Source organism: Hippopotamus amphibius, chromosome 16, assembly GCF_030028045.1.
Source record: "Hippopotamus amphibius kiboko isolate mHipAmp2 chromosome 16, mHipAmp2.hap2, whole genome shotgun sequence".
Taxonomy (NCBI): domain Eukaryota; kingdom Metazoa; phylum Chordata; class Mammalia; order Artiodactyla; family Hippopotamidae; genus Hippopotamus; species Hippopotamus amphibius.
The window spans coordinates 37079425-37096665 of NC_080201.1; the positions used below are offsets into that span (position 1 = coordinate 37079425).

Here is a 17241-nt window from a genome sequence, read left to right on the forward strand (position 1 = left end):
CTGGTGGTTCATTTCGCTTGCCCCACAATCTCCTCCATTCCACATTATTGCACAGTATCCACATGTCATCGCCCATCACAATTTGTGTTAAAAACAGAATGTTTTCATTATGTTTAAGTAAAGAATCGCATGTGGAAATATAGTCAAGAAGGTTTTTTTCACTTAACTTATGTGGAACTTACTGACCCCATTTGCAAGTTATTTTTCAAATGGGAATACTGTATTACTATTACTTGTTCAGCGCATTTTATGAAATTATTTTAAAAAACAAATAAGACAATCTTATGTTAAAACTATTAAAAGGCTTTTGAAATTATAGAGTTCAATTTGTATGTTCAATTGTTATGTTCAAATTATGTCAGCAAACTCCTTTTATTTGACTTCTCAGACTCAGGTTGGAAGAAGTGCTACACTGATATAACTTCCGGAGGTATCCTCTTCTAAAATAAGATTTTAATAACCTTAAATTTTTTAAAACACTTACTTTTTAAGGTCCTCCCAAAACTTGAGTTATATAAACTAAACACTATCTACCACATTTACCTTTTAAAATCTTCAGTACCATAAACAAAGGTAGTTGAAGATCTAAAAATTTCCCCTCAGGCTTCTCTTTACAAAATCTCAGCAGTTCTGTGAGCAAATTATAGAAAACATTGTACTCAGCAGCCACTAAAAAAAGAAGGTGACTGTTTTTCATTCATTTGAGCACAAATGAATCTAACTTATTTGTCAAGATTGTTAAAAATACATTATTCATTCAAAAACATTGGCCAAATCAATCTGTTTAGCTTGGAATTCTTCAAAAGACTAAAACAGAAACAGCAAAATAGCCTCAGATATGAACAGTCAGACACTTAGAGAAGGTAAATAACCCAGTGAGTAACACAGTTTAGAAAATCAAAGACATTTAAATATATTTTTAGAACTACTAATACAAAAGGGAATTAATTCCTTTGCATGGGAAAATCTGGCTTCTTACCCTCATTCCTGCTGACAAAGTTACCAAACCTGATTTGACAATTCCAATGTAAAAGCACTTAATGCAAAATGGGGAAAGCAAGCAACTGTGGAAGGTCAAAAGAATGAAGGCTATCCTTGGACCAGATCCTTATAAATTCAGTCTGTCTAAAGAACCAGGGACATGCTCTACTTGCCAATAAGCAAATGAGACAGAGGCAGATACACATGACTGACCAGATCAACCTTCAAATGTATCATGGTCTGACTTGACGATGAATTCCTCCACATTGCTGGAAAAATGTGAAGAGGCGGCCTAGTATTCCTACACAGTGCTGGGAATAAGCTTATCCTTCTAAAAACTCTGTTGATGTGAGGTTGGTTAGAATATTGCATATACATTGGCATTTTTCTTTCCAGTCTGCCCCAATTAAGAAGTGAAATATGAAATAAGGTACATGGAAATCTGACATCATTGGTAAATCAGAATAGCTGACATTTTCTCAAAAAATGCCATGAAGAGTAGCACTGATCCATAGCAAGAAACAATTAAAATAATCATTTTGAGGTTATTTCAAGTTACTAAGAAGTGTTTGTCAAGTTTACTGTTAAAGAAGTGAACGAATAACTGTCTACGCAAGTATTTTACTACACTATAGTAGATGAGAAAGTTGCAAGAAGGGACTATTTTGCTCGATTCCTATTAATACAGAGAGGGTGAAAATTTGATGAGGCAAAGTGAGCTTCCTGTTTGGTTAACTGGAGAACAATCGCTCACCCACTCTATCTCGGATCCGATCATAACAGAATAGAGGTAGAACTCCATCATTTCACTTCCTTACCTCGTATCAAATGTCAAAAACAAAGTACTATGAATGAGCATCAGACCATGCTAACGAACTCAGAGCTGCAATTACCTCCTTTTTCCTTTACTGCATGAACAATGTTATAGTCTGGTACCTATGACACCAGTGGACTTCTCTAAGCATTGGATGTGTGATTCACAGATGCAGCTGTGGGCATTAGAAGACAAGACATGCATGGATCGTAATTGCTTACAGAGGATGTTCTGGCAGTATGAAAAGCAGGCATGAAAAAGACTTGATAACATATATCCTCAGGGGTTATCTCCTGAATGACAGACCTAGAACAGAAAGCAGTTGCCTGGAGGTCTTTACAGTAATGGGCCTGTCAGGAACTTGATCTATTTCAACATGAAAGCTGGAGCACAAATCAATAATGCGACAGCAAATCAAATCATTATCACACTAGAATACCATTCCTGTGAGCAGGTTAATTCTGTTCACCAGAGTGCCTGATAGCAGTAATGCTGAAGAAATTGCACTGGCAGGATTAACCTTGGGAAAAAGAGAAAAGGAAAATGGCGGTATTGGTTTAAAGCATTTGAGGCAGTGGGTTATGTTAATAAATACAATTTAAAAATCCAAAAACCTCAGAGAGAGAGGTTAAAACAGAGAGACACAAACATACACAGTGCAGGAGAATTATGGGTAAGATGTACCACGACCAAGGCAAGTGTTCTTCTTTTTTATGTCCATTCAGCCTGGTGAATGTTGGCACTTCAGGAGGAATACAGTGTGAAAAGCTGACTGAACTATCAATCTCCTTCATCATAATCAACATTTAAAAGATAGAAACAACAGTAAAAAGTCAGATATGAATGAGTCTGAAATGCTTTAATTAACCTACAAGGAAGTAAAAAAAGAATGCTTTCCATAAATCCCTTCCCTTCTTTCTTTTAAAATCATACTACAAATGGGTGACTTAGAAAAGCAACAAATTCAACAATTTATAAGAAATCTGACACTCAAGGACCCTACAGATGAATAATTTGTTCATCGATTTTAAGCAAACTAAAACCTTCCAGGGCCCAATTCAAGGTAAATTTTGTAAAGAAACATATAAATAGAGTATGTGTTTGCTGTTAACAGTAAATTAACGTGCAAGCTGTTCATTTAAGGAGCTGAGATCTGAGTAAAATTTATTAGGAATAAAGTGCAATAAAAATATATTAAAAAGATACAAAAATACCTTTTTTCTTTTCAGAGGGGCACTATCACAAACCCCACAGACAGGATAACTACAGTTCCCTGAGGTTGTTAGATATCCTTTGAGTAGAGACAGGGTTCCAAAACCTATGGTGGAGGAGCACTGTGGGCAGACACAGGAGAATTTCTGAGTGTCTACCATGTACTTCAAGAGGTCCCACCAGGTGATGGAGGGGTGAGACCACGCCAGATGGCAGTGGAGAATCCAAAAGGGATTCTGAGTAAAGGTTTCTATATGAAACACTTGGGGATCAATCCATTGGGCCTTGAAAGAGAATCAACTATGGTGGAAAGGGATACCTTTAGGGTGAACATCTCTTGTGGGAGCAGAGGGTCTTTCAAACCTAGGACTGGAAGACAAGGGTGAGTATGTGTGTATTGGCAGGGGTGGGTGGGGGCATGGGATCCTCCTCCTTGGGATCTGTGGTCTGTAAAAAGAAATCCCCAGAGGTACTTGTTCTCCAAATGCCATAAGATAGAGGACCTCAAATTACCAAATGTCACAGCAACACTGTTTAAGTTTTATCCTTTGCAAAAGACCTTCACATTCCTTACCCAGAACCCCCCACAGTCCAACGAGGAAGCGAAAGCAGGGACGGCCTCCCTCTTTCATATACATGAGAGCTGGAAGAGGGATGGGGAAGCATGAACTCTGGAGTCATTCACCTGAGGTTCAAATCCTGGTTCTTGGTCTTGTAACCAAGGGTAAGTTACTTAATTAAGCTGAATTTTCATAGTATCTTAATATATCTCTTGCACTGTACAAGGGGCTAACTTAGAATCAGTTCCAAATCATTCCCATTTTCTTGGTTTCATGATGAATGAAGGGGGGCAAAACCTCATTTTTTATGTTTGTTAACCTGCAACTGTTCGGCCTCCTTGGTGTGTCTTGTACTGTACAATACTAAATAGTACTGATCCTGGACTGGAGGACTGACAAACGAAAGGCAAAAACCATCACGAGCCAATGCACATCATAGCTGCAAAATGAATACTTGAATATAAAATGGGTCATAAGTTGAAATCAGTTAGAAGGGACCATAAAGGCCATAAGGTTTTAGAAACAAACAGTAAGGCCTGTTTCCCTGAAAAGAGAGCAACAGTATATACATAAGTGAAAACACGCACAAAGTACTCAAGATTGAAGTACAAGAACTTTGGAGTCAGGCAGTCCTGGGTATAAATCCCAATTAAAGTTACTCACATATGTATCCCCTTAGATCCTTACTGGGAATGTAGCTCAGACAAGTACCATTATAAAGGTAATTTGTACCATACTCTGATATGACTAACTGCCCCATTCCATTAATAGATGAATGGAGAAAGAGCCACAACCTTCTAGTCTCTGTATGACTAGATTTTCGTATAAACAAGGCTCTGTTTAACTTTTGTCATTTCCTGAAGGACATGACTTGTATGAACCAAGTGCATTTATCAAAATTAAAAGAATCCTTTCTTTCTCTGAGTAGAGAGACATGTTTTTGTTTTCCCTAAATTCCCCATCACTAGCTCAAGGCAAACTATCTGAATCTACTTATAACCTGTATATTAAACAATCTGTCAAATTTTATTGAACACCTCCTGTGAGCTAGACCATAATACAGACAGGAAAAGAAGATCTAGTTTTTATCCTCAGCAGAAGTAAATTTCTTAAATAAATTACTTCTTATTAAAAAAAAATTAGACTCCTCACCAGATAACCACGTCCCAGTGTTTAGAGCTGACCCTGTGAGTCCAGCATATGGGGGAAAAACACATGATTAGTTGAGCGGGGACACTGTTAATCAATGGGAATATTATGCCACAACTGAGTCCAGGATGAGTTTCAGGACAGTGAATAATTAAAGTTTCCTGGCAAATTTCTTCATTAGGAGGGTTTTTTTTCTATCATCAGATAGTAAGTCAGATGCTCTGTCCTGACATTTTTATTTTGGGTGACAGTTTGAGGAAAAAAGAGTACTGTATTTCTCACAGAAGGCATTGAACATACAGAATAGCAGATACAAAAACAGGAAGAAAACTATTTTTAGAATAAACTAAACATACTTCATTCTCATGCAGAGAAACAAGCTTCAGGTCAGATTTGGATTCAAGAAAGACAATTACATTGGATTGTTGAGAGAACATAAATTAGCCTAAAATGCTGAATAATCAGTAAAGGAAAAACTACTAGAAGCTGAAAAACACAGCATTGTAAAATCCCAGGGAACAGTTAACTTTTACTCTAAGCCTTTGCTTAAGTCACAGCAAGGATGACTATCACTTAAAGAGTCTCCTGAATGGAATATTTATTACAGAGAATGTGCTTTGTTAAGAGTTATAAACCTATACTTCTCAGCCTCAGAGAAATGCCTGAATTTGTGACAACAGAGAACTTTTAATACCTGTATGGATACAAAGAATCATGCTTCTTTTCATTTAAAGAATTCACATGAAAGACCCATTTCTGCAACCTCATATATAGTCAAGAACTGGAGTTGAAAGTTTAGAGCTAACAGAGACTGAACAATCAGGATGTGATTCAAAGTTCTTATAATTGATTTGGAATACATCCTAATATTTGAAAGGAATTATTTTAAGGGATAAAAATAAAGGACAACTTGTATGCAGAGTGAATTCATTTTGCAATCAAAAGAAAGAGGAGATAAAGAATGGGAAGCTCACCTGAAATATACTCTAATTGAAATCAGGCAAATAGTTTAAAAACTAAAAGAATTTAAATAAAACTGAAAAGCATAACTTATAAAGTAGAAATCTCCCAGAGAAAACTGACACCGATTTTATGTATATTTTTCCACATACACATTATAGATATATATGTACAGTATTATTGTTCTTTTATAAAAATGGAACGATACATTTGCAACTTTTTTCACTTAATTTATCTTGGACATTTATAAACGCCAGTATGTTAACTCAATCTTGTTACTTGTAAGGGCTGGGCAGCATTTTATTGTATGGCTCACTATTTCAAACCAGGCTGAAATGAAGACTGCTGTTGAAGTATGTCTAAATTCCTAGAATGAGAATTGTTGAAACAAGAGGCATTCAGATATTTCCCAATAAGCAACTAGTTTTTAATATAGTTTTTGAAGGAAAAAATGGGCAATCATTTTACATAAAGTACTTCATACACACATGCAAAATTAAAACTAAGAAATGAAAGGGAAATCAATCCAGCAATAAAGAGGAAAGGAAAAAAGTAACAACAAGAAAGCATGGTAACTAGAAAACAAAATAAAATGGCAGAAATAAGTCCAAATATAAATGAAATGGCCCAAATATGACAAATATTTCTATTAAAAGATAATCTCAGGCTGGATTAAAAGTAAATATGGCATGAATTGTTAAATATAAAAGACATATCAATACAAAATGAAAAAAGAACACTGAAGGTGAAGGAATGGAAGACAGTATACCAAGCTAATAACAACAGAAAAAGAAAGCAGGCATGGTAGTAATACTAGACAAAAAGAATTCATTTGTTATATTTTATGCATTGTAATGGGATCATGGTTATGCTTTTAAAAAGTCCTTACGTCTTAAAGATACACAGCGAAGTATTTACAGATTAAATGATATGATGGATTTGCTTTAAATCCAGAGGGGAGTGTGGGTGAGGTGGGTAGTGGTGGGGTATGACTGAAATAAGATTGGCCATATGATGACATTGTTGAAGCTGGGTAATAGTATGGGCTTTATTATACTATTTTCTATACTTTTGTAGATGTTTGAAATTAAAAATAATTAAAAAATAATTTGATTACAAAATAAATGACACAAAGTAAGATATATTGTTAAACATGGTAACAAGCACAAAAACAAAGCTTTAAAATATATAAGGCAAAAGTGATAAAAATGCAAGGAGAAACTGACAAATTCATAATCAGGAGAACATTTTACAATTTATCAATAATTGAAGGTCAAGTAGGACAGAAATAGTAAAGATACTGGTGATCTAATTATACAATTAGCAAGCTATACACTCATTCACACTCACACACATTCATATATATTTGTGCCTGACAAACTACATATTCTTTTCAAACACTTGAGGAACATCCCCCAAACTGGCCACATATTAGGTTACTCTATATGTTTTATTGTTGTGGTTCTTTTTTTTTTTTGACATTTTTACAATTAGAACAGATTCACGTGATACTTGTATTCAATACAATAAAAAATGTTTTAAAAAATGAAAGAAGCATTTATACTTTATTCGGTGTGGTAGGCCTCTTAAGCATATTATCTTGTTTCATTTCACACAAAACAGTGAGGCTGGTATGAAAGTCAGAGGGAGGTTCAGTCGCTGGCCCCAGGCCACTTAAATGATGAGTGGTGGTCAGGACTTTCACTCAGTTCCGCTGGATGCCAGAGCCTGGTCACGTGCCTTTCCGCACTGCCTCACACAATGCTTGATTAGAAGATTCAAGGTTACCAGAGCCTTACTTTCAACTTCTCCCACGAGAACACTTACGATTTTAATGACTAAAAATTAGATTTTGGTAGAAAATGGATGCAGAAGAAAATTCTTAAAAGGACCAAATTTTTGAGTGTGTCCTCCTGACACCTAGTTTTAATAAAAAAAGCATTCTCTTAAGCTTTATCCATTTTATTTATAGGAATTTTTGCAAGTATTGTGCACAGTGGGGTTTTTGTTTGTTTTTTAACGTGATACACTTGTTTAAACCCCTGGAGTTTGATTTTACTAGAGAAAAGAGTTACTTCACTACATCTTACTTGGGAGTTAAATAAACAGGAGGATTTTTTCAGGCTATTAGTATTTATTTCTTCATACCGCCAGACATCTCTATGACTTAGGGGAAGATGCACTTTCCTAAATACCCACTGAATCTGGGGCAGCACTTCACTCAGAGAGGCTGAGAACAACTTGAACAATTCTCCTTATGCAAATGCAAAGTACTTTACTCACCCAATTCGTATTTTCAGCATGCCACTGAATAACTCCGGGTTATTGGAGATGATCCAGCCAATATGGATGACCAGTTCTTGCTGAATGACCGCCTCCCTCTCATCATGGATATTACACTTGTAATAGATGATGTTCTTAATCACTCTTGGAGACAAAGGATTAGAGATAACCTCTTCTTCATGCCCAAAGGCACCCAGAGTTACCTATAGGTGGCAGAATTTTATTGTAAAAATTTCCTAGCTACTAGCAGATAAAAGAAAAAAATTCAAGGCTCAGGATGACTGGCAGGCTGAAATTACTCTATGCAAGCTAGGGAATTAGGTAGAATAACTGTTCCTGCTATTTATTAAAATGGCTTTCAAAGCATGACTCCCACTGGAGTTCATGATGGTTCAGTCTGGTCTGAAATACAAGGGCAGGAGAGGGTCCCGGTTAGGGGAGTGGAGGTGAGTGGATAAAAGCAGGGAAGGAATGTAAATAACTATTAAGATAAAATTATTCTGAATAACTTTAGTACTAGAAACTCCCCAGAGAAACCAGAATACATTGACTAGTTTTACTTTAGTGTATAGTCTATATTCAAGAGTATATTTTTCACTTCTTCTACAATTGCTCATGTGGAAGTTTTTGCTCTTTAACAGCACTGTAATCTTTTCAAAGTCAGGTGCAAGGACATATAGTTGTAGTGCAGCCTCACTCTTCCTGGCATAGTCCCAGGCACCCAATGAGTGCTGAAATACTTGTTGATGTACCTCTGGCCTGTGGAGGGGAATGAACAAGGCTGCCCACAAGCCTGCGAAATGAGAAAGCACAGAGGGTAATGGCAATGAAAATTCAAAGCCGAAAGTGCTATTGAGGCTGGGCAAGAGGAATAAATACTCTGCTCCCCCTTTCTCCTCTCGCCTTAGCATTCTGCCTCCCAGAGAAGTCTTCAGCCCCTCCTTCCTCCTCATTACCCTTCTCTCTCTTCCTTGTACAGTGCACAATTATAAGAGGCAGGAAAAAGAAGAGGACATCAAAGGGTCCGGTGTTTTCTGAGATGAGGGGAGAAAGCAGTACAGGGAGTCTTCTGCCCCAACTTTGTGATGGAGTGAAAACTGAGAACTGCTAGCTTTTTGTAACAACCAGTTAGTCCAAGTATGATTACTTTTATTAAAATGTCAGCTTGTACACGGGGCTGGGGTGGGGGGCGAAGGGGAAGCTGGGACGAAGTGAGAGAGTAGCATAGACATATTTACACTACCAACTGTAAAATAGATAGCTAGTGGGAAGTTGCTCTATAACAAAGGGAGATCAACTTGATGATGGGTGATGCCTTGGAGGGCGGGGCGGGGAGCGGGGGAGGGAGTTGCGGGAGGGAGAGGATATGGGGATAGGTGTGTAGGTGCAGCTGATTCACTTTGATGTACCTCAGGGACTGGTACAAGAGTGTAAAGCAAATATATTCCAATAGAGAGCTTTAAAAAAATGTCAGCTTATAAAGAAGAAGACAAACAGAAGGCACATCATTGCTTCTGGAAGCAATGATGACTAAACCACTATTTCATTCCAGAGAGCTTAAGGTGATTTGAAAGTGCTTTGTAGAAACAATATTACTTCAGTTCTCAGGGTGGAATTTCATAAATGAGCAACTGCAAACGTGGAATGCTCCATTCTCATTTCTTTTTTGTAAAAGGGTTTATAATGCAGTCAATGAATGGACTTCATACACCTGAAGGGGAGCTGGCAGCCTCCCAGGTAACCAGCTCTGTAAGTGACTGCTTCCCTAGAAGATGTGCTGGTCTGGTGGTTAATGGTCCAGCCATAGCCTCAGGACAGGCTCCAAGGCCTCCAGGATTCTTCTCTGGGGAACAGAATCTCAGGATCACAGGCTGCAATTCCCCTCTACATAGTGTATAGAATGGACATGACCAACCCTAACTTACCCCCTTCTCCAACTGTCAGGTGCCAGTGACCTCAGAGATTGCCAAAAACTTCTCATATGCTCATACGTCATAGAATTAACTATATTTTCAGATATACTACAGGGGCCTAAAATCCAAGGAAAAATGGCTTCCCAAAGCCTGTTTACATTCTTTAAGAGGTGGCTCAGTCCAAGCCAACAATACAGGACTCTGTGGCTGGATTTGAGGATTGCAGTGAGGAAAGGCACCGGACAACTTACCACCTGTGGCTTGGTCTATTTAGCTGATGAATGAGGATGAAAATTCTACCTCTTAATAATTTGGAGAAAATAGAAAACAACATATGTGAAAAGTTATTTAAATTTTTCTCAGGAGTTTTTTTATTAGTACAATAATTTTTTCATTGTTATTAAATATTAAAGAAAAAAATAATTTGTTCTTTCAACATTTCAAAAGCTAGATGTCATGATGAAATAATTTCAATTTTAATGAATTAAGAGCCCTCAGATATGAACAATGGGTTGATTCCATCAAAGAGGGTTAAAGTTTTTTGTATTATTAAAGCTTATTACATTCCTAGGTTAACCGTTGGGAAGACATGATAAAGCACACATATTGCTAAAGAAGAGATAGAGAGCAAACAGGTTTTCATTCCAATCAAAGATGATTCAGCCAGGTAATTAGAGCTTATAGAAAACAAAACAAAAAATTAGCAGCCATATCCCACTCCACATGCCCACATGCACAGGCTCAATTCAAACCCACATTCACCAAGTGCCTCTCCAGAGCAATGCTGGGCACACTGGGACAGGTGCTGGACAAGACATAGACCCTGACCTCCAGGGGTTCATGGCCCACCCTGGGTGAGAGACACACAATCAAATGAACCGGGATTCAGGGCAGGTTGTGAGAAGTGTTGCAGGCCTATTGCAAGGACTCAGAGGAGAAAGGGACTGCTAACTAGACTCTGTGAGGAGGAACTGGCAAGAGCTGGCCCTGGTGTGAGGGGAAGAGAGGAGCTGGAAGGAGAGGTCACCTGGAGGGTTAAGGATCTGGGGAGCCAATGCATTTCTAAGGGGGAGAAGAATTTAAGTGGAGTAGAAGGGAAAATGTGCCCTTCACTACTCCCTGTCTTTGCTCCATCTACCCTAAGCCTGTCTGGAGTGCTTTAATAGGTATCATACCATTTTCTTTGTCAGCGTCTTCACTGATCTCAAGTTAACACAGGAGTTGAAAATTAAAGCTCTAAAGTGCAGCACAGATACTTAGTATCTGTGCATCTTTAAGACTAGATTTTGCTTGGGGAAGGAGCCTTTTGTAGAAATGCCTGAGCCACTGTAAATGTGGTTGTGAGAGGCCTATGACACTGAAGCTTGCCAGATTTAAAAGCCAGGATCCTACCCAGAAATCTTTGTGACTGTGACCAAGGGTCTGAAAATCAGATACTTACCTGTTTGCCCTGCACTAAAACATTAGTAATGGATGGGGCCAGGCTGTCCACTAGTTTACTTAAAAGACTTGCTGCATGGCGTACCACCGACCTGGAGGCAAAGAAGAGAGCAGGCCAGAGGTTGACAAATCTAAATGATGAATGAGTGGGGCCCCTGAATGGGGAGACTTAAAAATATGCACAATTAGGTCCTCATGTAATAATATGCAGGAAACACTGATCCTAAGACACAGGACTGAACAGCTGAAATTTCCCAGACTGCAGGACCACCCAGAATTAGGGAGGGAAAACCTCTTCCTCATCTCTGCCACCAGCATTATTCATGCCATTAACAACTTAAAAAGAAAGAAAAAGGAGTCTAACTATCCCCCTGGCAGGGAGTGGCAAAGGAGGAGGAATTGATTATTCTGATTTTGCATTTAAAAATTCATTATTAAGACTGTCACTGGTACATGCCCTCTATTCCTATAATCACTTTAAATCAAGTTTCTTTTGGTGCCTAGATAGCCAAATTCCTGGATTAGGGGACTCACTTAGTACTCAATTTTAGGAAGTGATACAATGAGATACCAGCAATTATTTTTTCTTGCCAGAATGTTGGAGGAAGGAATTCACACTGCTATTTTTACATTTCTGAAAAAGTCTTAGACTGTAAGAACAGATTTTTAAGCATAGCACATGCAATACATAAGACATTTTCCCCCCTCAAAAGTAAAAATTCATGTGGAACTTTTAGATGGAGAAAATAAAATAAAAATGTAGGTTTAAAACTCTTTTCTTGTATTTCAGGATATCCATGGGAGCTGACCTATAAAAAACACTTAACATTGCTTAATCTCAACATAGATGAACTAGTAGAAAATTAAGTTATATCTGATAAAGTTAGTGAAACAAACATTTCCTACTTTTAGAGAAGCTTTCACCCACACACTATAAGACCAAAAGACGTATTTAACCCTCAGAACGCAAATAAGCCCACACATTTCAAGCAGCTTGAATTTCCAAATTCTGTGCATGTTACCTGTTTCCCATGTACCAGAAAAGTAGTAATATGTGGGGCTATAGAGGAAGAAAATTTCTGGGTAAATGCAGCCCCGTAGCGTACCGCCAACCTGGGTGTGTCAGTGGAAAGCCATAAAAGGGAAAATACAGTAAATAAAACTTCCAGGAGTTTGTTCCTTTAAACATAACAGTCAGGACTCTAAACGTTTTCTAACCATTTATCTAAAATACAAGTATTAAACATAAAGCAAAAATAGGTTTGCTTAACCAAAGATAAGATTATAGACCACATTTGAAATTTACTGCCTAAAAAGCAACATCTATTGGTTTGCATGCCTTTACTGTGCCAAGAATTTACAGCAAAAATCTGAGACTTAACCACAGGATTATTACATAATTTCTTCTGGGTTGGAATGGTACATTTACTACAAATCATAGAGCTGAAATACTGCTAAGAGATTTTCGTCTAATCCCCTTATTTTAGAGATTAGAAAACTGAGGCTCACTGAGGTTAAAGGAGTTTCTTATGACACTGCTTGAGACTTTTTTTTTTTCAAAATTAGATAATGGGTTATTAAAAAATATATGTGTACATTTATATACTCTTAATTTCAAAATGTTAGATTCTGCTAGTAAAACTGTTAGAATTGCTCCAGAAATGCAGAGGGCATGCATTTAGGAATACCTACCCCACTGTGAAATTAAACAATCTTATCTCAACTTACCTAATTTTTCTTCAATCTCTGGGAAGATACTACCTTTGTAGAACATATCAGTTACTTTTTATGAAGCAACTACAATCACTGGCATTCATTCAACTTGTCATGAGAGAACTATTTCCTAAGTATATTATTTTTTGCTTGTGATTAAATGAAACACTGGCCTCTTCATGACCATTGATAACAGAGCAAGTTTCCCAAATACAAATTAGAACCTAAAGCACCCTGCTAGGATAGCGGAGGTACAGAGTAGGAAAGAGTCATTAGAGCATCATTCCAGCACGTCCTCTTCAGGTTCTATTCCTAAGGATGTCTTTACTCCCAGACATGTTTTTAATATCTTGGGAAAGCCACGATAAAATGCAATGCAGGTAGATCCTTAGAAAGTAGGCAGAGTCACAGTGCTGTAACCTCGAAGTTTAAAACTAAATATTAGGATGAATAACCACCTTTAAGACTGGTCCATTATCTTTAGGATACTGAATATGATAACACAAAAATAAAACAAGGACGCTAATACGAACCAAAGTTTTTTGCTGCCAGCTCTTCTATAGACTCTCTCAATGTGATCAGAAACAGTACCTAGACATCGGATAATAGAGTCTTTGTTGAAAAAAGCTTTTAATTAAATGCATAACATTTATTATCCTTAAAAAAAAAAAAATCACTCTTGAATTTTCATTTTGTTCCATTAGAGTTGATACATCCATCCATTAGTGTTCTGAACTACCTGACATTTTTAAATATGTGACCCAAATACATAGTGTGAATGTCCCCAGCCCTTGTTACTAATTAGTTTGAGTCTATGGTTTTGATAAGTACTTTATTTCTTGAAATTTATCATTTTCTTAATACACAATCTGTGTTTTTAAAAAATAAAAATAAGTTATTTTAATTTAACACAGAAAATAAAAAACAGAATATAGCAAATTGAACAAATACTGTAGACTCTGAATATATATAATTCTTCATTTATTTGTTCAAAAAAACTTTATGTGATTCTGTTACGTGCATGATCATATAACAGTGCTCAAAAAAACACTGCTGGGTTTCACTCTTTGGCAGCAATTTACATGTGGTCTAGCCTCATGACTGGTTTGTCAATAAATTAACCATGTGACAAGACACAGCACAAAAAAGGAAATGAGGGTAAAGAACAAGATCTTTATCATTTTACCCTAAACTTATTTTTATAGCTTTATAACAAATTGGATAAAATTATATTCAGATTCTGCAGATGCTTATGATTTTCAATGTATAAGCTTTCACAGATTTAAAACATTTAAAATCTTTTACATATCTAAGTAACAGATGAATATTATTCCCAAGTTTATAACAATGGTTTAAAAAATAATTCAACATTTTCATTACAAACTATTTTATATAAATTTTGTTTTATTTTAAAGCATTACTAAAATAACCATTTGTTTTATTTTAAAGCATTACTAAAATAACCATTTGTTTTATTTTAAAGCATTACTAAAATAACCATTCTGAATTCTAGGTTCCTAATGAAATGTTCGCTTTTTAATGATCCTATTGTTTTAAAGTATAAATTTTGATAAATGTCCTCAATATAACTGGGATCATGCTTATACTGTGATTTTTAAGATTAATTAGAAACGTGAATGATTCTGTTTGAAATTTGCTTAGGGTTCTTCTGCCTTTATTAAGTTAAAAAAAATTAAGACTATTCAATTCACTGTATAATACTCAAGAAGGTTATCTCTTAGTTACAATAAGGCAAAAACTAAGTAGACCTTATTGGAATAAACAATTATGTTTAGTTCACTACCAGAACTATAAATCTTATTAATTACATTGCTGTTTATAATATCGACTCAATTTCTAATTCTAACCAAATCAATATGCCTCTCTGGACAGAGGACTTTCAGATGAGCCAAAAACTTTGAGTAGCTAGACATCAAATACTTGAAATGTATCCTACACTATTCTGTATTACAAAATGCCAGAAGTAGACCATGATACAGAATTCAAAAATTCCTTAGAGTAGTGACTCAACATATGAATGTATATTTCAGGGACAATTGGGTTTCATCCTTAATGCAGAGTGGACAAGAACATGATTAGAAATGATTTATTTCTGTAAATAATCTTGAGAGTACAATTCTATTAAATGCCATGTTCCATTCCACATGGCTGCTGCAGACCATGAAGGACCTAATTTTTATACCTATAATGATTCAATATTGTTCTTGAAAACACAGAAAAGAAAACTGGAAACAAAAACTGTCAATAAACGACTATGGAGTCATCAGAAGTTAACAGTCACAGGCAGAATCCAGGCTTCAACACCATTCAGACAATCAGAGAAACAAACAAGCATCACTGCATGAAAGCAATTCAGGAGTTCATTCATCAAACAATCTATTCCACTCTAGGGAGTACGAATGAACATCTTCCTTTTAAAAGTTTAAAAAAAGAGGTTTAATAGAGGAAAAGATAAGTTGTAACGTTTTAGTGGATATTCATTATGCATATTTGATATATATTCAAAAATACAGAGCTCTTTTTATTTAAAAACGTTCTCTTAGACATGTACTCTTACCTTCCTTTGTGATGAAGTTGGGGCCTTCTCTTTTGAGCAGTACACCCAGCAGGATGGCTTGGCTAGCAAGACAACTACAATCCTGAAAATATAAATCACTATGAGTAACTGGAATGAAACGGGTACAAAAATTACCACAGGGCGTAACTAATCATGAAACCACATGATGCAAAGAGGAAATATTCTGCTACGCAATTGAGAAAAGACAAAAGGTCATTGATATACTACCAAGCATTAGATGACATGATAGAACTCTTTATTTTAGCTATCTTGGAAACAGAGGATAGACAAGCTGGCTTCCTGAGGTAGCAGGATTTAATAACCAAATTTTCCAGGAAACAAGATAAGTAATAAGTAGAAAATATGTTGTCTATAAGCATTAATACTGATTCTGCCACTCTCTGAGAGATTTGGCCAAGTCATTTAACCGCTCCCTTTTTGACTTCACTTGCTCATAAATGGGAGGCCATGCTGCCATCAACCCACTGTGGAGAGAAGGATGAAAGGAGGGGACATGTGTAGACTGATTATTTTATGTGTTATGTTTTATGCCTACTGTATCATATTCATGCTTATGTAGATCTATAGATACTATCAATGAATCACAAGAACTGGTATCCAACAGGTTATATATTTAGCCTATACCTCAAATTTGTATGGTCCAATAAAATGTCACTGTGTTTATAGCTCTACCATTAGAATTTCATTTCCTTTGATAGGTACTATACCCTACACCCCAACCCCTCCTCCTTTAAAATGAAAACAACCTCAGGGAAGGTATAATACTAGGTTGCTAATATAATGTTCATATGGATGTAGATATAGGATTGCTTTCCTCAGAGGCTGGAGAGACTCAAAGCAAGCATCAACCCTAAATACTGAGACAGCAGGGAAGACCAGGCTGGGAAAAGGAGAGAAAGGGCACTGAAAGAGAAATCTGGAGATTCTCAAAGGCAACTATACTTCTGTACTTCTTTAAGGGGCTATACGATACTTTCATACTCAAGACAACCCACTCCTTAAGCATCTTCAAGACATCCACGCTAAATTAGACCATGAGAACTACCTCTTATTACTGCCTCAGGTATAGACAAGCCATCTACCTCCAGGTTAATTGATACTTTCTCTGGGAAGACAAAAAGAAATATGGTTTGCCCCCAGGAGTTCCTGCTCTGCCAACCTCACTCAGGGCCATATGGGAATTGAATCTTCCTCACATTCAGTTTTTGAAGAATTTCATGGGTGGGTTTGTTTTTCCATTCAGTAATGGTGACATCTGGCTGCTGTTCCTGTTCAGGAGCATTGGAGGTGCTGCTTTGTCGTTTGACTTTTGAATGTTTGGGAACTTCTAGTTCCTCAAAACTCTTAAATTCTGGAAGCCTAGAATTTAAAAGAAAAAGTTTCAGAGTTCCTGCATTCTTAATGTAATCTCAAGAAGCACAGTAATAACCTAAAGGAACTTACTCTTCTGTGTCACTGATTCGTAAGAAGTCAAGTTGTTCTACCACAGCTCCAGATATTAATGTCTGAAATGTGATTGAGAAAAGAGTCACAACTCTTAAATTCATCAAGCTATAACCTTATGATCTATGCACATACTTTTCTGTAAGTACATAATACTTTTTTTAAAAGTTTACT

The 17241-nt window shown here is 36.6% G+C and overlaps 1 protein-coding gene across 6 annotated transcripts in view; it reads right to left on the minus strand.

Moving 5' to 3' along the window:
* Positions 1–17241, minus strand: part of PHKB (phosphorylase kinase regulatory subunit beta) — a 225674-nt gene that overhangs the window by 18995 nt on the left and 189438 nt on the right. For 5 of the 6 annotated variants that reach the window (XM_057713036.1, XM_057713038.1, XM_057713040.1 and 2 more), the window contains 6 exons: positions 17068–17129; positions 16821–16983; positions 15604–15685; positions 13559–13616; positions 11314–11404; positions 7960–8162 (listed from right to left, as the gene is read on the minus strand). In XM_057713036.1, the coding sequence (XP_057569019.1) occupies positions 7960–8162; positions 11314–11404; positions 13559–13616; positions 15604–15685; positions 16821–16983; positions 17068–17129 (659 nt within the window). Of the gene's footprint in view, positions 1–7959; positions 8163–11313; positions 11405–12334; positions 12426–13558; positions 13617–15603; positions 15686–16820; positions 16984–17067; positions 17130–17241 lie in introns of all 6 variants that reach the window. The other variant, XM_057713037.1, reaches the window with a different exon arrangement.